This window comes from Lepus europaeus, chromosome 20, assembly GCF_033115175.1.
Source record: "Lepus europaeus isolate LE1 chromosome 20, mLepTim1.pri, whole genome shotgun sequence".
Taxonomy (NCBI): domain Eukaryota; kingdom Metazoa; phylum Chordata; class Mammalia; order Lagomorpha; family Leporidae; genus Lepus; species Lepus europaeus.
In genome coordinates, this window is record NC_084846.1 from 35,552,749 (window position 1) to 35,579,127 (window position 26,379).

At 41.1% G+C, this 26,379-nt stretch overlaps 1 protein-coding gene across 4 annotated transcripts in view; it reads left to right on the plus strand.

The window, feature by feature from the left end:
- AVL9 (AVL9 cell migration associated) overlaps positions 1-26,379 on the plus strand; it is a 69,369-nt gene that overhangs the window by 34,123 nt on the left and 8,867 nt on the right. For 2 of the 4 annotated variants that reach the window (XM_062179249.1, XM_062179248.1), the window contains 7 exons: positions 4,553-4,593; positions 5,673-5,711; positions 7,772-7,841; positions 8,146-8,684; positions 19,847-19,981; positions 21,226-21,445; positions 23,573-23,690. In XM_062179249.1, the coding sequence (XP_062035233.1) occupies positions 4,553-4,593; positions 5,673-5,711; positions 7,772-7,841; positions 8,146-8,684; positions 19,847-19,981; positions 21,226-21,445; positions 23,573-23,690 (1,162 nt within the window). Of the gene's footprint in view, positions 1-4,552; positions 4,594-5,672; positions 5,712-7,771; positions 7,842-8,145; positions 8,685-19,846; positions 19,982-21,225; positions 21,446-23,343; positions 23,442-23,572; positions 23,691-26,379 lie in introns of those variants that run through there. The other 2 variants (XR_009864625.1, XM_062179250.1) reach the window with 2 other exon arrangements.

Sequence of the window (26,379 nt, forward strand, 5' to 3'; positions counted from 1 at the left end):
TCTGGCCATTGTTGAAAGTGGGGTATTGAAGTCCCTCATTACTATTGTAATGGAGTCTGTGTCTCTAGATCCATTAACATTTATTTTAAATAGTCAGATGCCCTGTGATTCAGTGCATGTGTGTTTATTGTAGTCACATCCTCCTGTTGAGTTGGTCCCTTTTTCTCTTTTAACAGGTTTTTTGTTTTTTTTGTTTGTTTGTTTGTTTGTTTTGGTTTTATTTTTTGTTTTTTTTTGTTAAAGTCTGTTTTGTTTGATATTAGGATTGCTACACCAGCTATTTTTTGGTTTCTGTTAGCATGGAATATATTTTTCCATCCTTTCATTTTTAGTTTGCATTGTATCTTTATTGGTGAGATGTGGTTTTTTGTAGGCAGCAAATAGATGGGTCTTGTTTTTTAATCCATTCAGCCAATCTATGTCTTTTTTTGTCTGGAGGTTGAGGCCATTTATATTCAAGGTGACTATTGATAAGTAGTGACTTTACCCTGCCATTTTTCCATAAATATTCTTATTGTTTACTTTGGATTTCCTTTGTATTTTTACTGGGAGATTTTCTGCCTTCACCTTCTTTCATAGTGATGACCATGTTTCTGTGCGTAGCACATCCTGAAGCATCTTTTATAAGGCTGAATGAGTGGTGACAAATTTCTTTTGATTTCTCTTTGTTATGGAAAGTCTTTATTTCACCTTCATTCATAATTGAGAGCTTTGCAGGGTACAGTGTTCTGGGTTGACAAATTTTTTTCTCTTATGACTTAGAATATATCTCGCCATTCTCTCTTAGCCTGTAGGGTTTCTGATGAGAAGTCTGCTGTTAGTCTAATTAGAGGTCCTCTGAAAGTAATCTGGCATTTCTCTCTCTCTTTTTTTTTTTTTTTTTTGACAGGCAGAGTGGACAGTGAGAGAGAGAGAGACAGAGAGAAAGGTCTTCCTTTTCCGTTGGTTCACCCTCCAATGGCCACTGCGGCCGGTGCACCGCGCTGATCCAAAGGCAGGAGCCAGGTGCTTCTCCTGGTCTCCCATGCGAGTGCAGGGCCCAAGCACTTGGGCCATCCTCCACTGCACTCTCGGGCCATAGCAGAGAGCTGGCCTGGAAGAAGGGCAACGGGGACAGAATCCGGTGCCCCGACCGGGACTAGAACCCGGTGTGCCGGCGCCACAGGTGGAGGATTAGCCTATTGAGCCGCAGTGCCGGCCCCCTAGTAACCTGGCATTTCTCTTGTGCACATTTTAGAATCATGTCTTTGTTTTACTGTGTAGAGTTTGACTACAATGTATCATGGTAAAGATCTTTTCTGGTCATGTCTATTAGGAGTTCTATGTGCTTTCTGTACTTGAATGTCCCTTTCTTGGTCCAAATTAGGGAAGTTTTCTGTAATTATTTCACTAAAAAGGCATTCTAAACCATTCTCTCTTTCCATGCCTTCAGGAACTCCTAAGACCTGTATGTTGGATCGTTTGATAGTATCCCATAAATCTCCAACACTGTTTTTTAGTTTTCTAATTTATTCTTCTTTTGTTCAGTTTTACTATAAAATTTCCAGAGATTTGTCTTCTAACTCAGATATTCTTTCTTCTATCTCACCGAGTGTGTTGTTAAGGCCTTCCATCGCATTTTTTGTTTGATCTATTGAATTTTTCATTTCTAATATTTCATTTTAATTTCTCTTTATAATCTGGTTCATGGGAAAACATTTCATTCGTGTCATGTATGGATTTCTTTAATTTGTGGATTTGCTTCTGATTACTTCTAAGTAATCCTACAATTAGCTTTTTGAATTCTTTTCATTTCTTTTTTTTAAAAAAAAGATTTATTTATTTATTTGAAAGGCAAACTTACAGAGAGGTAGAGACAGAGACAAAGAGAGAGAGGTCTTCCATCCACTGGTTCACTCTGGCCAGAGCTGGGCTTATCCGAAGCCTGGAGCCAGGAATTCCCCCAGGTCTCTCAGGCAAGTGCAGGAGCCCAAGAACTTAGGCCATCTTTTGCTTTCCCAGGCCATAGCAGGAAGCTGGATCACAAGTGGAGCAGCCAGGACTCAAGCTGCCACCCATATTGGATACCAGCACTGCAGGCGACGGCTTTACCCGCTATGCCACAGTGCTGGTACCTCCCCACCCCCGGCATTTATTCAATCTCTTCATCTTCATGTTCTAGTATTGAGTGTTGTTGTGTTCTTTTGGGGGCGTCATGTTGTCTTCCTTATTCTTATTTCTTGAATTGCTACATTTATTTTTATATTTTTCGACACTTGTGGATTTGGGTTTTCCCCCTGTGATGGCTTTTATCTTCGGACTATTCCTCTGTTGCTTAGTGGAGTGTCAGCTCTTTCAATGAATACCCAGAGGCATGTGTTGGGTGTGGCGTGTGGCCAGGAGCTCTGTTCAGTGCTCTAGGGTGAGGGGAGTTTCCAAGGTAGCACCCAAGTTGGGTGTGGTAAATCTTTTTTTTTTTCCCCAGAGGGAAGGATATGATCAGCTCTGTTGGCATAGTCTCACACTCACCTCCTCTCCTCCAGGGAGACTAATGCCTGGGTGCTGGCCCCAGTGGGTGCAGTTTTCATCCATGCTGCCACAAGAACCACACAAAGGATCCATGCAGTCCTCAGTGTGAGCACAGATCCCACAGCAATGATCCTTATCAGGCAATCAGGGAGCCTTGTGTGGATGCTCTCAGTGACTACCCAGAGACTAAGCCACACTCTGTGCCCTTTGACGCAGGCCGGGTGTTTTCACAGTCTATCCCAGCACCCAAGGCTCCCACAGTCAGGAGCACACAGCCCTCTGTCAATTCTCCCAGACTCGGGTGTCTCAGCTGGTTGCTGGGAATGCAGATACAAGCTAGTGCAACTGTTACATTTGTCCAAAATGGCGCCTGCCCTCTCTCAGCCAATTACAGGACACGTGGTGATCAGGGAGCCAGAAATGTGCCACCCCCACCCTGTCTTATTTTCCTCTAGGTTGGCAGGTACATTGTCCCCCACAGGGCTCCAAGCCGGACTTAGGCTAGGCTCTTTCCACAGTTCTATCGCCAGTGGCTTGGGCTGCTGCAGTCTGATTTTTTGTTTTTTAAAGATTTATTTATTTACTTGAAAGTCAGAGTTACACAGAGGGAAGGAGAGGCAGAGAGACCGAGAGAGGTCTTCCATCTGCTGGTTCACTCCCCAGTTGGCCGCAACGGCCAGAGCTGAGCCACTCTGAAGCCAGGAGCGTCTGCTGGGTCTCCCATGTGGGTGCAGGAGCCCAAGGACTTGGACCATCTTCCACTGCTTCTCCAGGCCACAGTAGAGAGCTGGATCGGAAGTGGAATGGCCGAGATACGAACCGGCACTCGTATGGGATGCCGGCACTAAAGGCAGCAGCTTTACCCACTACGCCACAGTGCCAGCCCCTGCAGTCCGATCTTACTTCACTCTCCAAAGCTGGTGCTGAGGCTCTTGACTGCTGAGGTCCTGAGTTGTGCACGTCCACATCCTCCTCATAGATCCACAGTATCCCTCCATTTTGGGTATAGTTTCCTCTGTAGTTTTCTCCCTAACTCTTCCCCAGACTGCACTCCACTTTTTTCTAACTGTCTTCCCCTAGACTAGAACAGCAAGCTCCCTCCCTGTTCTGCCAGCCTCGGTTTTTCAAAATAACAACAAAGTTTTTTTTAATTCTTCAAGTGAGTGATTTAGTTTAATTTATATCGTCTTGACAGCAGTAATATCCATTGGTATCTCAGGTGCTCAGTAGACAATAAATACCCTCTCCATTTTTTTTTTAAATTTTAACCATATAGTGATTTATGTTCACACAATTTTTATTTTAAGATGAAGTAGCCAAATGGTGGTATTTTCCTAGTGCACCTAGTGCAATCCTGTGTGTAATGTAAGCTAGTTACAGAGCTCCTATTCTGAGTATGTATTTTTCTCCAAATTATTTTTCTCTTGTTCTGTTATGTTGGAGGCAGATGATTGGAGAAGTATGCAATTCAGAAATAGTAGCATATAGAGTTCAGTGACCAAAAACTATCTAGATGATTGCCACTGAAGTATAAGCTTTATAATTTCTGAACTTGTATAGTAATGTTTATAGAATGGAGGGACGTATTAAGCCAGCACTGTCTAAAACATTAGCCACTACTGGCTGCATATAGCTATCTACATTTAGATTTAATTGATCACAGATTAAACAAAATGTAAAAGTCAGTTTCTCAGTCACGCTTGCCACATTTGAAATACTTGGTAGTCATATGTGGCTACTGAATTGAACAGGGCACGTTTAGAACATGGTCATTCTTGTAGAAAATTCTAGCAGACAGCACTATCTCCAAGCATATGTGTATTCACTGAAGTATTATGTAATGTGATGTCACTTCAGATATTGTGGAAAAATAGAATTAATTGATGAGCATTTCCAGGAGCTTTTTGAAGACCTCTTCTATTTTAGTATTTGTATATTCCTGCCTTCATTTTTTTACCTCCCTTTCCTTTGAGAGGAAAAAAATCTTTATTCAACAAAAACAGTAGGTTGTAGTCACATATTAGCTTTTCTGTTAACATTGTAGGTCTGTCTCCTCGAGATCTTGTCCTTCATTTTCGACACAAGGTATGACACCTTATTTAACTTAAGGATGTACTAAAATGGAAGACATGTGTTCATTTAACTGACAGATTCAGTGTACTACATCAGTTGTAGCTTATGGCATAATCTATATTTTTGTTTTTCTAAGACAGTACTTGGTCTCACAAAATAGAGTTGAAAATATTGGTGGGGCTTATATTACATAAATACCTACAAGAGTACAGATACTGTCTTTTTCCTTCTTTGTAATACAGAATTTTTTTTTCTATTGTCTTTGAGATTTTAGCTATCATGAGATTAAAGCACAAAAAAACATTTTGATCATGTAGAATATTTTTAATTATTATTTGTGTTTGTTTTCATCTTATTTGAAAGGCAGAGACAGAACTATCCATTGGTTCACTACCCAAATGCCCACAACAGCTAGGGTTAGGCCAGGCTGAAGCCAGGAAGCCAGAACTCCATCCAGATCTCTCACATGAGTGACAGGGGCACAATTACTTGAGACATCATCTGCATCCCAGGATGTGCATTAGCAGGAAGCTGGACTAGAATCAAAGGATCTGGGCCTCAAATCAAGCACTCTGTTAGAGGATAGGGTTGTCCCAAGTAACAGCTTACCAGTGGACCAAACATCCTCCACTTGTAGAGTATTTTATATGTTCTGATGGAAATAATTCAATAAAATATCTGTACTGATGCAAAACATACTCATATGCTTTATTATTAAGGTGTACAATGACTAGGATATACATATGTTGTTCATTCCTTGAATAAACTTTTATTGAGGACCTACACTACGATAGCTCTGAATATCCAGAAATAAATGAATACTTGCTGTCCTTTAAAAATCTTGCAAATATCTTAAGCAAAAATGATGCCACTCTTTTCAAAAAAGATCCTTTCTGTTAGAAATATAAATGAGTCCCACATTTTTAGAGGACATAGATAATATTCATCTCTTAGTAGACATTCATAATTTTTCATGTATTTTTAAAACTATTTAATATTGATAAATGATATGTGGTTATGTTTGAGGAGGGGAAAAGCAAATGAATAATAGGGTTGGTTTTCTAACTGTAATACAACATTTCTTTCTTCAGGTCTTAATCCTGTTTAAATTAATTCTTCTTGAAAAAAAGGTGAGATTTACAGAGATAAAAGGAAGGATGGGATATTTAACTTCTGTGTTGAACCTCATGATAAAGTATTAAAGACATTTCTGTCTATCAAATTGTAATGAGCTGAAGCACATATTCTTGTTCACTGCCATAAAAGTACAAATTTGTACAGTCGTTCTGGAAGCAGTTTGACAGTATATTCAGTTATATTCTAGATTGTTTTCATCACAGATAAAACCTAATTTTTAACTGACTTAAATAAAAAGGAAATGTATTAGTTCACTTCAGACGTCAGGCTGATTGAGTTGTTCCAGATTAATTAAGTACTTAGGTAGTAATTATCTTATTTACTTGTCACGTGGAACTGGTGGCAGTCATAATTCCTCTCCTAAATCTGTTACCCTTCAGTTTGTTTGGGTTCTTTTTGTTTTAAATTACAGAAGAGACTACATATTGAATATCCCTGAAATACTTTGGACCAGAAGTGTTTCAAATTCAGTTTTCAAATTTTGGAATATTTACTTACACTTCACCTATTGAGTGAGTAGCTCTAACCCAGAAATTCAAAACACTCCAAAATCTGGAACTTTTTGAGTATCACATCAGTTGTCAGTTCTCATATTTTCAGGTTAGGGTGCTAAACTTGTTTTAATAAAGCTATATGACTTCTCCTAAAATATGATCTACCTTTGATTTAATTTACTAATTTAATGGTCATGTTAGTTTTAGTGCAGTATCTTACTGAATCCTGTTTATAATTTAATTTTTTCTCAATTTTTATTCTGAAAAATGTCAAGGCTGCTGAGAAGTTGATGTAACAATACAAGAAACACCTTTACAGCCTTCATCTCTATTTATCACTTGTTAACATTTTGCCACTTTTACATTATATTGCTTTATGTTTGATCATTTTTCTCCCTTTAATCATATTTTGAAGGTAATTTGTAAATATCATGGTACTTGACCCCTAAGAAATTTCAGATACATTTCTTGAGAACAAAAATACATTCCTACATATCCATAATACCATTTTCACATTCAAGGATTTATCATTGATAAGAATAAATGATATCTAGTATATAGTACATTTCAAATTTCCCCAGATATCATAATATCCTTTTTTTTTTTTTTTTTTTTTTGGACAGGCAGAGTGGATAGTGAGAGAGAGAGACAGAGAGAAAGGTCTTCCTTTTGCCGTTGGTTCACCCTCCAATGACCGCTACGGCCGGCGCAAAGCGCTGATCCGAAGCCAGGAGCCAGGTGCCTCTCCTGGTCTCCCATGCCGGTGCAGGGCCCAAGGACTTGGGCCATCCTCCACTGCCTTCCCAGGCCATAGCAGAGAGCTTGCCTGGAAGAGGGGCAACCGGGATAGAATCCGGCGCCCCAACCAGGACTAGAATCCCGTATGTTGGCGCCGCAAGGCGGAGGATTAGCCTGTTAAGCCACGGTGCCGGCCTATCCATAATATCTTTTATAACTACTTGTTTTCAGTCTGGGAACCAGATAGTTAGGGATCATGTGTTACATTGCTGGCTGTCTCCAATCTCAAGCAGTTCCCCCATGTCTTACTCTTCTGGTTCATTGGTTTTTGTGTTTCATGACATTGATACTTTTTAAAGAATTCAGACTAGTGTTAGAGGATTAGATTTGTCTGTTTTCCTGTAGCTAGTTTCAGATTAAACTTTTCTAGCAAGAAAGCTTCACAGATTGTTGTGTGTCTTTCCTAGAATATTACATCAGAAGGCCCATAACTATTTGTGGTATTATTTGTGATATGAAGCTTGATCACTTGGTTAGAGTGATGGTTACCATTTTAATGAGTAATCTGTGGGAATGATAAATTTTGAGGCATTGGGAGTATCTTGTTGTCTAACAACCTTTCACGATAATTTTACCATCCATTGTTCATTTATACCTGAATCATAGTAGAAGCTAAATTGTGATTTTCTGTCATTGCTTCTACATTTCTTAGCTCTTATTCTGTAAAGAAATTTTCCTCTCTTCTTCTCCCCCCCCCGCCCTTTTGGTATCAATATTATATCCTGGATCTTCTAATGTAATTTTGATTGAATCCATTTCAGGTTCTTTTTTATATTTCTCCAGTGAATAAATTGGTGGGTGCACTGATGACTGTGTTGTCCCTTTTTCCAGGTAAGAGGACAGCAATATCTATTCTTTCTTTTGTTAACTTGTATTGGAACTTCAAATTTCAACAATAGAGGTTTTCAAGGATAAAATTATTAGAATTAACATTTCTATTTTAATATGACATTTTCCTTTGGCATTGTTTCTCTTTTTTTTTTTGATTTTCTTCTAGTTAAACTGTGTGCAAACATAGCTTTTTAAAGGTTTTGTAGGAGAATCCCACTATAGAAAAGAAAATGTAAAGAATACAGCTCTTGTTTTCTTCTATATTACTGTAAGCCAAATTGTTCTCCAATATTGTATATTTTAGGCATGATTGAACATGGTCTCAGTGACTGTTCTCAGTACAGACCCCGAAAGAGTATGTCAGAAGATGCTGGGCTTCAGGAAAGTAATCCCCCTGCAGATGATTTTGTTTCTGGGTCTGCTTCTGACATTTCAAATAGCAACTTGGGAACTGTCAAGAAAATCATGGCAGGAAGCCATGGAGGAGATGCTGCCATCAAGACTGAAGTACCTCCGTTCCAAGTAGAAGATAACCACAGCAAAGGACAGGAACTCAATGACACCAATCAATATTTGAAACCTCCATCTCGCCCTTCTCCAGAGTCTTCAGAAAGTGACTGGGAGACCTTGGATCCTAGTGTCCTAGAAGACCCCAACTTGAAAGAAAGGGAACAGATGGGGCCAGGCCAGACAGATCTCCTTCCCAAGAACTCTGTGCCCTCAGACAGTCCTCCAATTACTGTGCAACCTCAAGCTAATACAGGGCAAGTGGTCCTGACACCAGGGCTCATTTCAGGTTTAGAGGAGGACCAATACGGCATGCCGCTGGCCATCTTCACGAAGGTAAAGTGTAATGTCCTTTATAGAATCCCTTACAGAACATGACAAAATCTTTCTAGAATTCACCTTTCAGTGTTGAACACATTTTCAAATCTTAATTTCTCTTTTTTATACTTATATTATATACTTTTCAGAAGTATATAATACATACCAAATGTATGGTGCATCTGACCATAGTGTGTGTGTAGGCAAGTAATTCAGAGGGTTTGATTAGAAACATTTTTGAAGCTATGGATATAATATCAGTAATCTGTGTAATGAGTGTTTTTAATTATTAAAATTTTTCTTTTAAAAAAATGAATTGAGGGGGCCAGCACTGTGGCGTAGCCGATAAAGCCACCGCCAGCAGTGCCAGCATCCTCTATGGACGCCAGTTTGAGTCCCAGCTGCTCCACTTCCGATCCAGCTCTCTACTGTGGCCTGGGAAAGCAGTAGAAGATAGCCCAAGTCCTTGGGCCCCTGCACCCACATGGGAGAACCGGAAGAAACCCCTGGCTCCTGGCTTCAGATCGGCTCAGCTCCAGCCATTGCAGCCATCAGGGGAATGAACCAGCAGATAGAAGATATTTCTCTCTCTCTCTCTCTCTCTCTCTCTCTCTCTGCCTCTCCTCTCTCTGTTAACTCTTTCAAATAAATAAATCTTTTAGAAAAAATGAATTGAAGAAGTCAGGTCTTAATTGCATTTAATTAATATGTTAAAATGCTACAATTCTAAAAGTTACTATTTAATTTTTTAATAAGCTTATTCTTTAATTGCACTTCTATGCTCCTTTGTGCATAAGAAGTTTGTTTTTATTTATTTGAAAAGCAGAGCAAAAGAGGCAGAGGCTGAGAGTGAGCAGGAGAAAGAGATTTTCTATCCACTGGTTCATTCCCTAAATGCCTGAAACAGCAGTGGGTGGGTCAGGCCAAAGTCAGGAGCCAGGAACTCCATCTGGGCCTCCCATGTGCCACAATACTTGCTCCCAAAGCTATAATTTTAAAAAGAATAAAAGGGGTGGGGTGAAGTATTTGACACAGCAGTCAAGATACCCCTTGGAATGCCCACATCCTGTAACAAAGTGCCTGGGTTTTGATCCCAGCTTTGCTTCTGTCTCCAGCTTCCTGCTAATGCACACCCTAGGAGGTACCAGGTGATAGCCAAAATAATTGGTTCCTTGCCACCCATATTAGAGACCTGGATTGAGTTCTGGGCTCTTGGCTTCAGCCTGGCCCAGTCTCAGCAGTTGTGGGCATTTGAAGACTGAGCCAGCAGAAGGAAAATTTCTCTCTCTCTCCCTCCCTCCCCCTCCCCCTCTCCCTCTCCCCCTGCTCTCTCTGCCTTTCAGATAAATGGGGAAAATATTTTATTTTTAAAACCAATGCAGTGTTTCTTACTGGAATAAGAACCTAGGGAGAAAACTGAGGTCTCTCAAACTATGTGTGGAAAGTAGCCACAGAGGGTGGCCTTTCTGAACAAGCATGATTTCCTATACCTTTTGAAGCCCTTACTTTACTGTTTTACCCATCCATCCTCTAATTTTTATCATTGTAGAGATAGTAAAAAAAAAATTAAACTGGGGGTGAATCTAGGTTTTTTGTTTTTTTGTTTTTTTCCATTACATTATTGAATTAAAGCAACGCAAAAGATGTACTTTATGTCCTTTCAAATTAACCGTGTTTCGTAGAATATTAGGTTTTTATGCTTTATACTAGTACTTAATATATGATGGGCTTTTGCCAGCGCCGCAGCTCACTAGGCTAATTCTCCGCCTGTGGCGGCAGCACCCCGGGTTCTAGTCCTGGTCGGGGCACCAGTTCTGTCCCGGTTGCTCCTCTTCCAGTCCAGCTCTCTGCTGTAGCCCAGGAAGGCAGTGGAGGATGGCCCAAGTGCTTGGGCCCTGCACCCCATGGGAGACCAGGAGGAAGCACCTGGCTCCTGGCTTCAGATTGGCGCAGCGCACCGGCCGTAGCGGCCATCTGGGCGGTGAACCAACAGAAGGAAGACCTTTCTCTCTGTCTCTCTCTCTGTCAGTCTAACTCTGCCTGTCAAAAGTAAAAAAATATGATGGTCTTATAACCATCATTATGCTCAATAAAACATTCTTCCTTTTGTTTCTTGTGTACTGATTAAAATCTAATTTGTTGGGGCAGGTGTTTGGCCTAGCAGTTAACACACCATTTGGGTTCCCCACATTCCGTACCATAGAGCCTGGGTTTGAATCTCAACTCCATTCCCAGTTCCAGGACCCACTGAGAGGTAGCAGGTGGTCCCTGCCATTCATGTGGAAGACCTGTATTGAGTTCCTGGCTTCAACCCTGACCCAGCCCCAGCCCTTACAGGCTTTTAGGGAATGAGCCAGTGGATGGCAGATTTCTTTTTCTCTTTCCTTGTATGTGTATGTGTGTGTCTCCCTCTGAAATAAATAAAATCTGGTTTGTTGTTTGATCACCATTTTAAGTGCAAGTGCTAATTTTTTCATGTCAGTAACTAGAATATGCAGTGTTATTAAAACCAAATTGTTGGGGCCAGTGCTGTAGCATAGTGGATGAAGCTGCCGCCTGCAGTGTGGACATCCCATATGGGTGCTGGTTTGAATCCCAGCTGCTCCACTTCCGATCCAGCTCTCTGCTATGGCCTGGGATAGCAGTAAAAGGCCCAAGCCATTGCAGCCATTTGGGGAGTGAAAGTGTGGATGGAAGATATCTCTCTCTCTCTCTCTGTTTCTCACTGCCGCTGCATCTCTGTAACTCTGCATTCCAAATAAATAAATCTTTAAAAATAAATAAATAAATTGTCTTTGGGCTTTTGACTTTTTTTCTGTAGAAGTTCTTAAAATCTCACACAAAAGGAATTAAGTTAGCAAAATATCTCTTTTTTAAGATTTATTTTATTTATTTGAAAGACAGTTTCAAATAGAAGTAGACAGAAAGAGAGAGAGAGAGGTCTTAAATCTGCTGGTTCACTCCCCAAATGGCCGCAACAGCCAGAGCTGAGCCGATCCAAAGTCAGGAGCCAGGAACTACCTCTAGGTCTGCTACATGGGTACAAGGGCCCAAGGACTTGGGCCATCTTCTACTGCTTTCCCAGGCCATAGCAGAGAGCTGGATCGGAAGTAGAGCAGCTGGGACTAGAACTGACACCCATATGGGATGCTGGTGCTGCAGGCCAGGTCTTTAACCTACTGTGCCACAGCACCGGCCCCTAGCAAAATATCTTGAAAGTTATATCAGAAATAGAGAGAAGCCTGGATGCCTGGGGAATATTGCTGAAGTAGGATAGTTAACATATGAATAAATGGAAACAGATTTCTACATAATAAAAAGTATTTCGGCGCCAGATTCTGTCCCGGTCACTCCTCTTCCTGTCCAGCTCTCTGCTGTGGCCCAGGAGTGCAGTGGAGGATGGCCCAGGTCCTTGGACCCTGCACCCGCAAGGGAGACCAGGAAGAAGCACCTGGCTCCTGGCTTCGGATCGGCGCAATGCGCTGGCCACAGTGGCCATTGGGGGATGAACCAACAGAAAAAAGGAAGACCTTTCTCTCTGTCTCTCTCTCTCTCACTGTCCACTCTGCCTCTCAAAAAAAAAATTTTAAGCATTTTTTTAAAAAAGTATTTCTATAAGAGATTCCTCTACTCTCCAGCTGTCCAGTCTTTTTTCTGATACTTGAGCTTGCCTAGCATCCTTTCATGTCAGTGTTAAAGACCAGGCCTCCTGCGTTTGGTTCTAAAATATACTAGAGCCTTTCCTGAAAGTTGGTTTATTAAGTGTGCAGAGAAAACAGGCACAGGAGGAAAGGGTGGAACCAGAGGCACCTGTGGGGTTGGCTGTCCATGAGGTAATGAGGAGAGGACTGGGTAAGCCAGAAGAAGAAATAGGAAGATTAGGAAAAGGCATGTACCTGTGTGATACGTACGGTCTGCTGCTGTGCCACTTTATAATCAGAGAAACATTGAAGGGCAGTGGGAAAAAGAGAGAGCGAGAGAGAGAGGAGAATGGAGTATTTTCCTATGTGAAAAGACAGTCCTGGCAGGCGCCATGACTCACTTGGCTAATCCTCTGCCTGCGGCGCCGACACCCCAGGTTCTAGTCCCAGTTGGGGCGCTGGATTCTGTCCCAGTTGCTCCTTTTCCAGTCCAGCTCTCTGCTGTGGCCCGGGAAGGCAGTGGAGGATGGCCCAAGTGCTTGGGCCCTGCACCTGCATGGGAGACTAGGAGGAAGCACCTGGCTCCTGGCTTCAGATCGGCGCAGCGCACCAGTCGTAGTGGCCATAGTGGGGGGGGGGGGCTTAACCAATGGAAGGAAAACCTTTCTCTGTGTCTCTCTCTCTCACTGTCTAACTCTGCCTGTCACAAAAAAAAAAAAAAAAAAAAAAAAAGGAAGAAAAGACAAGACAGTCCTGAGACCTTTTCTTCTGTTTTTCCCTTATTTTAAGTCTTCCTACTTCACTGCTGTAAATGTCCTCAAATTGGCAGCACACTAGAGCAAAGCTTGGACCTGGCTGGAAAGAACTAGTGTAGTGGGAGTTTGGATTCCCACGCCTTTGAGTCACACAAGTCAGCTTTCCTTCTCTTCTTTTCTAGTTATGAGATAACAGTCATCACTTAGGAAAACTAGGTGAGTTACCATAAATGCAACTCTGATTAGAAGTCACCTAATATAATTAAGTTACATTGTGGTTACAGTAGTTTAACCTGCCACTTCAAATGCTGGCATCCCATATCAGAGTGCTATTTCGAGTCCTGGATACTCCACAATACCTATCCATCTTCTTGCTTATGCACCTGCGAAGAAGTAGATGATGGCCCAAATACTTGGGTTCCCGCCATAAATGTGGGAAACTTGAATGGAGTTCTGGGTTCCTGGCTTTGGCCTGGACCAGCCCTGGTTATTTCAGTCATTTGAGAGTTACGAACTAAATGTGATTGTCCCTCTCTCCTGCCTTTCAAATAAATACATTTTTAGTTAACTCAGTCTTTAATTTAATTAATGTGATTTTTAGTCTGGGGGTTAGTGAAGATGATTTTCAGCAATTGTTTTAAAAATTTTCAATTTAAAAGACCAACAGCTGCTTAGATTTTTTTAATTGCATGTATCTGGTACTTTTAAAAATACACATTGGCAGGGCTGGTGCCGTGGCGCACTAGGTTAACCCTCCACCTGCAGCACTGGCATCCCATGTGGGTGCTGGGTTCTAGTCCTGGTTGCTCCTCTTCCAGTCCAGCTCTCTGCTGTGGCCTGTGATAGCAGTGGAGGATGGCCCAAGTCCTTGGCCCCTGCACCCACAAGGGAGACCAAGAAGAGACTCCTGGCTCCTGGCTTCGGATTGGCATAGCTCTAGCAGTTGCAGCCGTTTGGAGAGTGAACCAACGGAAGGAAGGCCTTTCTCTCTGTCTCTCTCTCTCACTGTCTGTAAACTCTACCTGTCAAATAAAAAAAAAAAAAATACACATTGCCTCCAGCAAAAGATCATTTTAATCTAGAATGCTCTTTTCAGTTTATCTGTAACTTTAAATGAAACCATATACATTTATAAAAGTTAAATATGTAGTTAGAATTCATATTTTCTGTCAGACTGATTCAACTCATTTAAGCATTTCTTTTAAGTTTATAATTGATTTGCTTGATTGTTGATTGTCATTTTCAGATTTAGGGAAACTTCACATAACTTAATAGACTAGCTAAAATGTAAGGAATGCATGCTTATTAATTTTATTTAAATGGAACCATATTTTTTCCTCTCAGTGTTTCTGATTTCAGCTGTATCTGCATGAACTTCCTTTTTTTTTTTTTTTTTTAAGATTTATTATTTATTTGAAAGGCAAAGTTACAGAAAGGCAGAGGCAGAGAAATGGAGAGAGAGGTCTTCTATCTGCTGGTTCACTCCCCAAGAGGCCGCAATGGCCGGAGCTGGGCCATTTGAAAGCCAGGAGCAAGGAGCTTCTTCCCCATCTCCGACATGGGTGCAGAGACCTAAGCACTTGGGCCATCTTCTACTACTTTCCCAGGTACATTAGCAGAGAGCAGGATTGCAAGTGGAGTAATCGGGGCTCAAACCGGCGCCCATATGGTTGCTAGCACTGCAGGCGCAGTGGCTTTACCCACTACATCACAGTGCCAGCCCTGCATGAACTTTCTTATGACTTTTCCTGGGTAGTTTTCCTTTATACAGCTCTTCTACAGTTCAGCACTTGTATGGATGATCACTTGCATTGTTTCCAGTTTCTGGCTACTACAAATAATGCTGCTATGAAATTCTTACTCATTAATTTTGTTGTACATATCGTGAATTTCTCTAGGATTCAGTACCTAGAGGAGAGAGTACTTGATGATAGGAATAGATATCTTCTGCTTTATTGGGTAATTCCAAATTACAAAGATACTTCAGAAAGCTTGTAGGTAAATTAGAAAGTTATTTTGGTAGGATGCAATCTTGAAATCCGTGTATAATTTTTCATAATACATGTTTCCATGAACTTTTGAAGACTCTTCATGTTTTCTAAAGAGAATGTGTGATGATTTCCATTCCCACAAGCAGTGTATCAGAGTTTCCCATTGTTCCCTGTTCCCACAAACACTTGATATTGTCAGACATTAATTGTTAACCAGCCTGATGAAATCTGATGGCTGTTAGTTTGCATTTCCATCTGCTGGTTCAAATGGCTTTTTTTTTTCTTAAGATTTTATTTATTTGAAAGGCAAGGTTACAGAGAAAGAAATCTTCCAGATTTGCATTTCTTAGTGATCACTGTTGACATTGAACATCTTTTCGTATATTTTTTGGCCTTCTGGATTTCTCTTTGCGTGGTATCGGTTCAAAGCTTCTGGGTTGTTTTCCTTGTCGCTGACTAATGGAGCTTCTTCACATGCTCTAGATAATTTTCTGTTTATCCTTTTTTTACTTTTTGTTAGGGTTTTGAGAGTCTTATTTAAGAAATCCTCAAATTTATTAAAGCAGTCTCTCCTATATTACTTTCTAAAGTTTTATAATTTTGTCACATTTTAGGTGTCACCTAGTTGGAATTGATTTTTGTGTATGGTTGGGGAAGGAAGTCTGTTTCTGGATTCTTTTATTGTTCCATAGGTCAGTTTAGGGGAGACCTGACATCCCTACAGCACAGAGGCCTCCATATTCCACCTTAGGAATGTGCTTGTTGTCCTTGACTAGGGAAGAGATGAGAAAACAGCAGTTGGTCCTGATCTGTTCTTAGCACTTTCCGTGTGGGCTGAGAGCAGGCCTACTCTGCTCTTGCATGTCTTCAGCAGATCAGCTCCTTAGTAGTTTTGTTAGAGTTATCAAGAGTTACGGTGTATTTCTCTTTGCTTTTTAATTGTGGTTTTAAAGAAAAACACATGAAACAAAATTTACCTTCTTTACCACTTTTAAGTGTAGTTCTAAGTGTGTTCACATTGAAGTGCAGTCACAGCAGATGTCTATTTGTGAGCAGCTTACTTCAGTTAGCGTAGTGTCCTCAAGGTTTATCCATTACAGCATGTAATGAGATTTTCTTCCTGTTTGGGACTGAATAATACTCCACTGTGTGGATGTGGCATGTTTTCATTATTCATGTGTCCATCAATGAATGGCTGTTGTGAGTGAATAATGCTGCCATGAACTTGGATATGCATATATTTCATCGTGTTTGAGGCTTCCTTTACCTCTTAACACACTGAGGTTTCAGACATGCAGGTGAAGGTGCTCTGGAAAGTAGAGGGCCAACAGTGGACTTGGAGGTTGAAGCTTCTTCATATGAAAGAACCCATTGCTTTTGCTGCTCCCATGTGTTAAGGACTTTTCAAAGCTTTAGGCTAAAGTGATCACCACTGAAATTAATGGCATAATTGTAAATCTGTTTTGGACAGATATTTTAAGTAATTTTATGACTAGTACTTCCAAACCATCTATAATAAAATCTAACTTCCATTCTATCTCCTGCTACCCAGCTACCCTCAACATGGCCAGTGTCTTGTGTTTCTTTCTGAGGATATTTTATGCACAGATACATGGATATTTTCCCCTACCTTAACAAGGTGGCAGCAGAATATGCTCCTTTTTTGTCCCATTTTCCTTTTTACATAATACTTCTTAGAGATGAACTTTGTCACTTTTTTTGGCTGTGGGATGTTTTATTATACGGCTGAAAATTTATTTAGCCCCCAATTGATGAGCAGTTTGGATAATAAATGACTTTTCATAAATATAATATCACACTGAGCAGGGATATCTATAGAAGAAATTATAAGACGTCAAATGCTAGACCAAAGGCTGTTTATTAAAATTTGGAAGATATTTTTAAATATATTTTTTAAAGCTTTGAACTACTTTTTAAAAAATATTCTGAGTTTTGGTGCTGCTATAGATCTAGCCAAGAATCCCACTGTTGGGACAGGCACTTGGCCTCGTGGTCCAGCCACTTACAGCATCAGAGTACATGAGTTCAATTCTCAGTTCTGCTCTTGAGTCCAGCTTCCTGCTAATGTAGACCCTGGGAGGCAGCAGTGCTGGCTCAGGTGTCTGAGTCCTGCCACCCATATGAGAGACCTGGGTTGAGCCTCAGGCACCCAGCTCTGGCCCAGCCCAAGCATTTGCAGGCATTTAGGGACTGAACCAGGGGATAAGAACGCTGTCTCTCTCTCTCCTTTTTACTCAAACAACAATAATTTTAAATCTCTTTAATTAAAAAAGGAAATACCACTGTTGATAGTAAACTTTTCTCTAACAGAAAGTACCTTATCAAGAAGATGAGGAAGGATTCTCATCCTGTTTGGCGGGGTGGATATTCCTTGGGGGTCGGTCACTTCAAGTATAGAAGAGCATTCAGTGTTGTCTTGTTTATGTCTAGAAAGAGGCACTTGGGAAAGGAGGTGTCAGGGTGGACATTTAGCCTAGCCATTAATGTGCTGGTTAAGATGCCCGTGTTCCACATGTGAGTTCCTGAGTTTGATTCCCAGCTCTGTCTCCTGACTCCAGCTTCTTGCTAACACAGTGCCTGGTAGTGCAATGGTGATGGCTTAAATAATTGGGTTCCTGCCAACCATGTTGGAGGCTTGGATTGTGTTTCTGGCTCTGCACTGTGGCCCAGCCCAAGGTGTTGTGAGCATTTGGAAAGTGAACCAGCGATGGAGGAGCATTCTATTCCTCTGATTCTCCATCACTTACATAAATAATCAAAAATTAAAGTAAATACACAATACACAAAGCCAAGCATCCGCTAGGACCCCTGATCTGCAAACCTGTTGTTTGGACTAAGTGATTCTGGATGAAGAGCAGGGGTCCTTTCTGCTTCTAGTCCCAAGGGCCTGCATCAAGAAACACTGTACTAAATGTCTGTCTCTAACACACAGACATGGATTTGTTTTTGCTGCTTCTTTTAGTGTTTTTACTGAGTAGGTAAAGACATCAAGAGTAAGGATAAAGGCCGGCACCGTGGCTCAACAGGCTAATCCTCCGCCTAGCGGCGCCAGCACACCAGGTTCTAGTCCCGGTTGGGGCGCCGGATTCTATCCCGGTTGCCCCTCTTCCAGGCCAGCTCTCTGCTGTGGCCAGGGAGTGCAGTGGAGGATGGCCCAAGTCCTTGGGCCCCGCACCCGCAAGGGAGACCAAGAGAAGCACCTGGCTCCTGGTTTCGGATCAGCGCGGTGTGCCGGCCGCAGCGCACTGGCCGCGGCAGCCGTTGGAGGGTGAACCAACGGCAAAAGGAAGACCTTTCTCTCTGTCTCTCTCTCTCTCTGTCTCTCTCACTGTCCACTCTGCCTGTCAAAAAAAAAAAAAAAAAAAGAAAGAGTAAGGATAAAACCAAATTACTAGACCTCTGTTTCAGTTCCAGAAGCTTCCCTCATGTAACAACCCACATGTTAGGTACAAAACACTCTCCTAGATGCAGTAAAGAATTTGAAATTACAACAGGGATCTCCTCTCCTTGGAGAGATTTGTCTCATTATATAAAAAGAACAAGATGTCATCCAGATAACTGTAATTCAGTGTTTAAAAGGAGAATGAGAAGTTTAAAAAAAAAAAAAAAACTGGCATAAAATTTGAGGCGAAAACAAGTTAAGGGACTCAGTCTTCATAGCTGGATCCAGAGAGCTGGATCGGAAGAGGAGCAGCCGGGACTAGAACCGGCGCCCATATGGGATGCTGGCGCTTCAGGCTAGGGCATTAACCCACTGCACCACAGCGCTGGCCCCAATTTATTTTTTGAAAGGCAGAGTGACAGCAATCATCCATCCATTGGTTCATTCCCCAAATGGCCACAATAGCTGGGACTGGTCTAGGCCAAAGGTAGAAGCCAGGAACTCCTGCTGATACACTTGGGCCATTTTCTGCTGCCTTCCCAGGCATATTAACAGGGGGCTGGATGGGAATGGGAGCAGCCAGGACTCAAACCAACACTCAAGTATGAAATGCCAGCATCATGAATGTTAGCTTAACCCACTGTACCACAACACCAACCCCTCCCAGTGTCAGGTAACACCTTTACTGTCAGATAATATATGGGTTTTTTTGAATACTTAAATGTCTTCTGCAGTTTATCACTTCAACTGATTTTCAGGGCAGTGTTATTTTTAAATACAATTCAAACGGAAGTTAATTAGATATGTAACTGCTACTGGTGTCATTTTTTCATTAAATATTTAGTAGCAGATGCTTTGAAATATTTTTGCATGATTTTTAACCATATAAAATAAATGCTGTGAGGTGCTTTTTTATTCTCTTTGGTGTTATGTGCCAGAGTTTGTGATTTAAAATCTTAACAACTTTCTACTAAACGGTGGTTTTTTTCCATGAGTTTAATACTTCATTTCTTAAGGTTTTTTTTTTTTTTTCATGAGTTTAATACTTCATTTCTGAAGTGAAAAAGTCCAGCTTATTAATTACTGTAGAGACTTTTAAGTTGAACCAAGGAAAAAAGTAACTAAGTAAGACATCCTTCATGTTAAACCACCTTGCATGATTTGACCATTCATGGAGAAGATGAGCTAATCAGTAACTGGGTTTAGTGAGGGCGAGGCCTGAGGTTCCACCTGGACTGTTAGTGTAGTGAGTCAGAGGTCGGCTGGCTGCATTAGGGACAGGCAGGGGACGATGGGAGCATCTCATCCCACTGTTGACATGCTGGGCTTGAAGAGGAGGTAGCTGTCCCTTCACTTCTCTAATACTGTCTATTGCTCTTATAATTCATAGGGGTATCTGTGTCTGCCATATATGGCATTGCAGCAGCATCATCTTCTGTCTGATGTCACCGTTCGGGGATTTGTTGCTGGAGCTACTAACATCCTTTTTCGACAACAGAAACACCTCAGTGATGCCATTGTGGAAGTACGTTCATGTATGAGTGTGCCCTTGACCCTGGTGCTCCCTTTGTTCCTTTCTTAAATCTGAAAGTGAAAGTATAGTAACCGCACTAATCATGATATTGCTTGCTATGCGCAAGGCATCTGAGCACTTTATGCAAATTAACTGATTTAATTCTCATAACAGCCCCGGGAAATAGGTACTGTTACTGTCTGCGTTTTACACCTGTAGAAGCTAACGAGCAGAGACTTGCCTGATAGCACACAGCTAATAAGCAAGTGATCCAGGACTCCAGCATTCTGGCCTACCGTGATCTCATGACTCATTAAAATGTTTTTATTGTTTAAATAATTTAAATCCTTCTAACCTGTTTGGTGTGCTGCTGTTATCAAGATGAAGGAATCTAGCAGTAAATATTTAACATTTTTATCAATCTATAAGAAACTAAAATCATTGAATTTTACAAGTGAACTCATTTTTCAAAGAGAAAAAGAAACTTCGCTGCACTAAAGTTTTTGTAGTTTCTGACACAAAGCACCAAAACATGCTTCATTGGAAAATGGTGATGATAAAAGAGCGATCTAAGATTCAGAGCTAGATTTATGATGATCCCAGTTTTGAGGAAGAAAAAAATAATATAACATCCAGGACAGGAAGATACAAATGAGAAGACCACAAAATTGCTTCAAGATCATGGCTTATACTCTTTTTCTGAAATTGATTGGTAGGCTCGTGGATATTTATTTTATTAATGTACTTCAGAACTAACCTGTAAGTGACATACATTTCTTTGTATACAAAATAATACATAATCTCTCTGTCTCTCTCTCTCACTGTCCACTCTGCCTGTCCAAAAAAAAAAAAAAAAAAAAAGTACATAAGAAAAGTATTCTGAAATATCTGTGCACTTAAAAGCAAAAATTTTAGGAATTTTAGTTGTTAAGTTTATTCATTTCTGGTGGGAAGATAAAGATGATTTTTTTTATCATCCTGTATTTCTGTATTTTCCAAAATATTTATAATCTGCATGAATTACTTTTACCAATCAAAGTAATACATTTATGTATGTATTTTCTAGAAACAAAATGAACATTTTTAAGTAAAAAAAAAAGTATCAAAAGCTGTTTCTTCCTTAGACTCAACTTTTGAGAATGCTGTTCCTCATATTTCCAGCTCCGCCTTCCCAATAATTCCTCTTCAAAGTGTGGCATGGGTGTCTGTATTTGCATAATTGCCCAGACTCTGACTTACACCTGGGTGCCCTCTAGGTGGAAGAAGCTGTGATCCAGATCCATGATCCAGAACTCAGGAAGCTGCTTAACCCGACCACTGCAGACCTAAGGTTCGCAGATTACCTGGTGAGGCACGTGACTGAGAACCGGGATGACGTCTTCCTGGATGGCACAGGCTGGGAGGGAGGTGACGAGTGGATCCGGGCCCAGTTTGCAGTCTACATCCACGCCCTGCTGGCTGCCACGCTACCGTTAGGTAAGAAATCATGCCAAGCACATAGGTACCTTTTGTGTTGTAATTTTTCATTTTGTAACATTTATGGTAATTTGAATTGCACAAGAAATATATATTCATTATAGAAAATTACCTGTTACTCCCTTATATAGAAATAACCAATCTTAAACATTTTGAGTATTTTATATCCTTCCAGACTTTTTTCTATGCATATATTCTAGACTTGGGTTTTATGGTATTTTGGGTGGTCCTTCTACAAAAATGGATCCCTTCATACATGTTTCCTGAAATCTACCTTTTCTTTATAAGAAAAACATAAACATATATGAAGTCAGTAAATGCAGTTCTTTATGACTTTATATAGCTGATAAGTATTTCATTGTCTGTAAGGGAATATCAGCATTTGGTGGGTAATTATGAGTACTTGTTAGAAATTTTTAAGATACGTAGAGAAGAAATAGTAAAAACAGAAACCATTGAAACTCACAATCTAATTGCTTAAACCTTCATACTTAACATCCCATTGTGAGAAACAGTATCATTCCTATTAAATGGGTAAAATGGGGCAGGTGAACATGAATCCAGTACTGTATTAAAGCTGTATTGTTCTCCAGAGAAAAAAATGAGAGTGGAGCTCTGCAGTGAGATTGTCCACCTCAGACGTGCGACAAAAATTAGTAGCTCTGTTGTCATTAAAAGAGTGTTGAGCTGTGTTCTTCCTCTTCAGTTATCTCTCCTACTATTTTTTTCATTGTAGTGAAATACACATAAAATTTACCATCTCAGCCATTTTTGTATAAGCAGTTCCATAATGGCACCAAGAACGTTCATGTTATTGTGTCAGTAGATTTGTTTAAATCAATACCACCTCCACCTTCCAGGTTAGTCAGTCACCAGGCTTCAGACATGTTTTTCATTTGTAAAGGAAGGCTAAGAAAGAAGTCTTCTTCTGTCAATGGAGTATTTGAAAATTTTTATTGCCACTGCAGATGTCACACCTGAGACTTACTGAGTTACCGTGAAAGAAAACCCTATTTCCCATCATTCATGTGGCTTCAAGAGTCCAGGAGGCCGTAAGCCACGGAATAATAGGTGCTAATTTTTTTTTTTAAACAGTTAACCTGTGAAGGGACCTGTCTGAGCACTTTACATCTAATAATGTATTTCATCCTCACAGCAATCCTGGAGGTAGATACCTTATCATCTCCATTTTATGGAAAAGAAATGAGAAGCAGAAACGTTAAATAGTTGGCTCAACCACCTGCGAAGAGGCTGAGCTGGGATTTTAACCCAGTCTGGCTCAGACCCATGCTCGTAAATGAACAAGGTCAAGGAAAGAAATAGGTTCTTAGAAAAACTTCCTCATGCTGCATATGGAACTTCTCTTCCTTTCCCAATAGCAGAAGGTAGTTGGATTTCACCTTCAAAGCAAACAGCAGGCAGTTAATATGTGTAGCAGTAGCCACTTGAATCAGTTCTCCAGACTTTCTGTATTCTTCCCAGTGGAAGAAGTGCTCCACATTGAAGCATTCCCTTGGTATTGATAAAGCCAAACACTTTTTACATTACATATGAAAATCTCTATTGTTATCTCAAATATTTTTGACAGTGAAATGCTTGGAAACCCAAGAAGGAAACACTAAATAGACAAAGCCCAAAAAAGAGAATAGTGGCTGAAAGAGCCGATTGATTGTAATCATTCTCAATCGTTTTTCATAGAAAAATGACATTTGTGAAAAGATAGGAAGATCTCCTAATTGCCTACTCCATATGTATAAATCAGTTTGTTTATTCACCTTCAAGTCTGTAGTTTTTGTTTAATAAATAATGCTATCCTCATAATGTAAGGAGAACATGGAAATATTTTGGAGTTATAAGGAACCTTGGAAAATATCTGGCTCAACCCTCTTATTTTCCAGTTAGGAAAATGAAGTTCTGAGTGATTAAGTGACTTGCCAAAGGCCACATAGCTTCTTAACAGGATTTCTGGAACTAGACCCAAGTTTCCTGACATCTGGTAGGCTATCTTCCAAAAAGAGTGGGAGGGTGGGGGGATAAAGCCATTCCTTTACCCCTTTTGGTTGTTACTCTTCAAGTCCCTGAATGGCTATGGTCCAGCTCAACTTTTTTCAAATGTTTCCTTGGCAGATAATGAAAAGATATTATCGGACTATGGGACAACTTTTGTCACAGCGTGGAAGAATACTCACAACTACAGGGTATGGAATAGCAACAAGCATCCAGCACTTGCAGAAATAAATCCAAAGTAAGCACATTCTCTGAAGATTGACGTATGATACAGAAAATGGTAGTTCTCCATGTGCCCAATACAAAGAAAATCATCTTAATTTTGATATTGTATCTTCAAGAGTCTCCATAAGTAGGTTACAAAAAGGCTCCCAAATACAGAGAAGCAGCTTACAAACTGTTTCCACACTCAAAGTTCTTATCCAGAAAGCACATGGTAATACTGGCAGCAGTGACATTTCTCCCGCCCTTCATGTGGTGCGGAGAGGAAGCACAGGGCTCGTGGTGATGCTGCTGCATGGTGGTTCTTCTCTACGTTTCCCTGGAGCTGTAACGCATCCTTTAACAGGATTCAAAATAAGATAGAAGCCTAGAAGGAAATACCCCTGGTATCAAACTGGAAGGGTGTTTTAAAACAGGAAGTGTGGCAAACCATTAAAATTGATATATGAACTCCTCGATGTGTATTCAGGTTTTCACGTTAGATTCTAAAATTCACAAAAAGTTAATTCCTGTCACAGCATTGACACATTGAATATTGACTAACTGAAGACTTTATCCCTACATAGACACAGAAGACATGCTGTAGATTGGGGCCATTATGAAATAGCATCTATGTGTGAATGCCACAGAACACAGAATAGAATTGAAGGAGATTGATTGAAATAGTGTGTACACTCTGGGAAATCGCTTTCTAGATTACAATGATTTTTTTTTTTTTTTTTTTTTGACAGGCAGAGTGGATAGTGAGAGAGAGACAGAGAGAAAGGTCTTCCTTCCATTGGTTCACCCTCCAATGGCCGCTGTGGCCAGCGCATCTCGCTGATCCGAAGGCAGGAGCCAGGTGCTTCTCCTGGTCTCCCATGCGGGTGCAGGGCCCAAGGACTTGGGCCATCCTCCACTGCCTTCCCAGGCCATAGCAGAGAGCTGGCCTGGAAGAGGGGCAACCGGGATAGAATCCGGCGCCCCAACCGGGACTAGAACCTGGTGTGCTGGCGCCGCAAGGCGGAGGATTAGCCTGTTAAGCCACGGCGCCGACCGATTACAATGATTTTTTAAAATTATTTACTTGAGAGAGCTTCCATGGGCCAGTTCACTCCCTAAATGTCTGCAACAGCCTTGACTGGGCCATGCTAAAGCCAAGAACCAGGAACTCAACCCAAGACTCTCATATGGCTGCCAATGACTCCGCTATGCGAGCCATCATCCACTGCCTTCCAGGGTGTGAATTAGCAGGGAGTTGGGATCAGAAGCAGAATTGGGACTTAAACCCAGGCACTCCAACATGGGATGCATGCATCTCAGCCAGAATTTTTTTTTTTTAATTATTTATTAGAAAGACAGAGTTATACAGAAAGAGAGAGAAGTCTTCCATCTGCTGGTTCACTCCCCAGATGGCCACAATGGCCAAGACTTGAATAGGCTGAAGCCAGGTGCCTGGAACTCCATTTAGGTCTCCACGTAGCAGGGGCCCAGGTACTTTAGCCATTGTCCACTGCTTTCCCAGGCCCATTAGCAGGGAGCTAGATTGGAAGCAGAGCATTCAGGACTCAAACCTGCTCTCCAATAAGAGATGCTGGTGTCACAAGCAACAGCTCAACTGCTGTACCACAATGCTGACCCCTCAGCCAGCATCTTAATCATAAGCCCAAATATCTACCCCCAGTTGTTTTTTAAGATTTATTTATTTATGTATTTATTTGAATGGCAGGGCGACAGAGGAGGAGATACAGAGAAATCTTTCATTCTCTGGTTCATTCCCCAAATGACCACAACAGCGAAGGCTGGGCCGGGCCAATGCCAGGAGCCAGGAACTCCATCCAGATCTCCCACATGGGTGGCAGGAGCCCAAGCACTTTGGCCATCCTCCACTGCCCTTCCAGGCACATTAGCAAGGAGCTGGATTGGAAGCAGGGTGCCAGGACTTCCACTAGCCTCCAGTGTAGGATACCAGCGTCAAAAGCAGCAGCTTAACCCACTGACTCCCGCAGCACTGCCCTGCCATGCCCTGCCTTGCCTGTTTGTTTTTTTTAAATGATAGAAACATACATTGCCTGTTTTCATTGTATTTTTTTCTTTTCCTAAAATTTTTAATTTTAATTTATAATTAGTTTTTTTGTTGTTTTTTTAGATTTTTATTTATTTATTTGAGAGGTAGAGTTACAGTGAGAGGGACAGACAGAGTGAAAGGTCTTCCATCTGCTGGTTCACTCTCCAGTTGGCCACAACAGCCGGAGCTGCGCCGATCAGGAGCCAGGAGCTTCTTCCGGGTCTCCCACACAGGTGCAGGGACCCAAGGACTTGGGCCATCTTCTACTGCTTTCCCAGGCCATAGTGGAGAGCTGGATGGGAAGAGGAGCAGCCAGGACTAGAACTGGCGCCCATATGGGATGCTGGCGCTGCAGGCAGAGGATTAACCTACTGTGCCACAGCATCAGCCCCTGTAATTAGTTTTTAACAGACTCAATGTGCTTTGTAGATACAATTCTAAGAACATAATGACATTCCCATCCTCCCTCCTTCCTTTCCACCTCATTGTATTTTAAACTTTTACTTTTTGGTGAAAAAAGAGTCAAAAGTTAATTTTGTACTTATTATCCTATTATTTGGGGGTTGGTGTTTACTTAGATAAATTGGAGATAGAACTTAAGTGATGTTCGAAAAGATATCCCTCACCACCACATACCCATAACCCAGATACTTAAGCC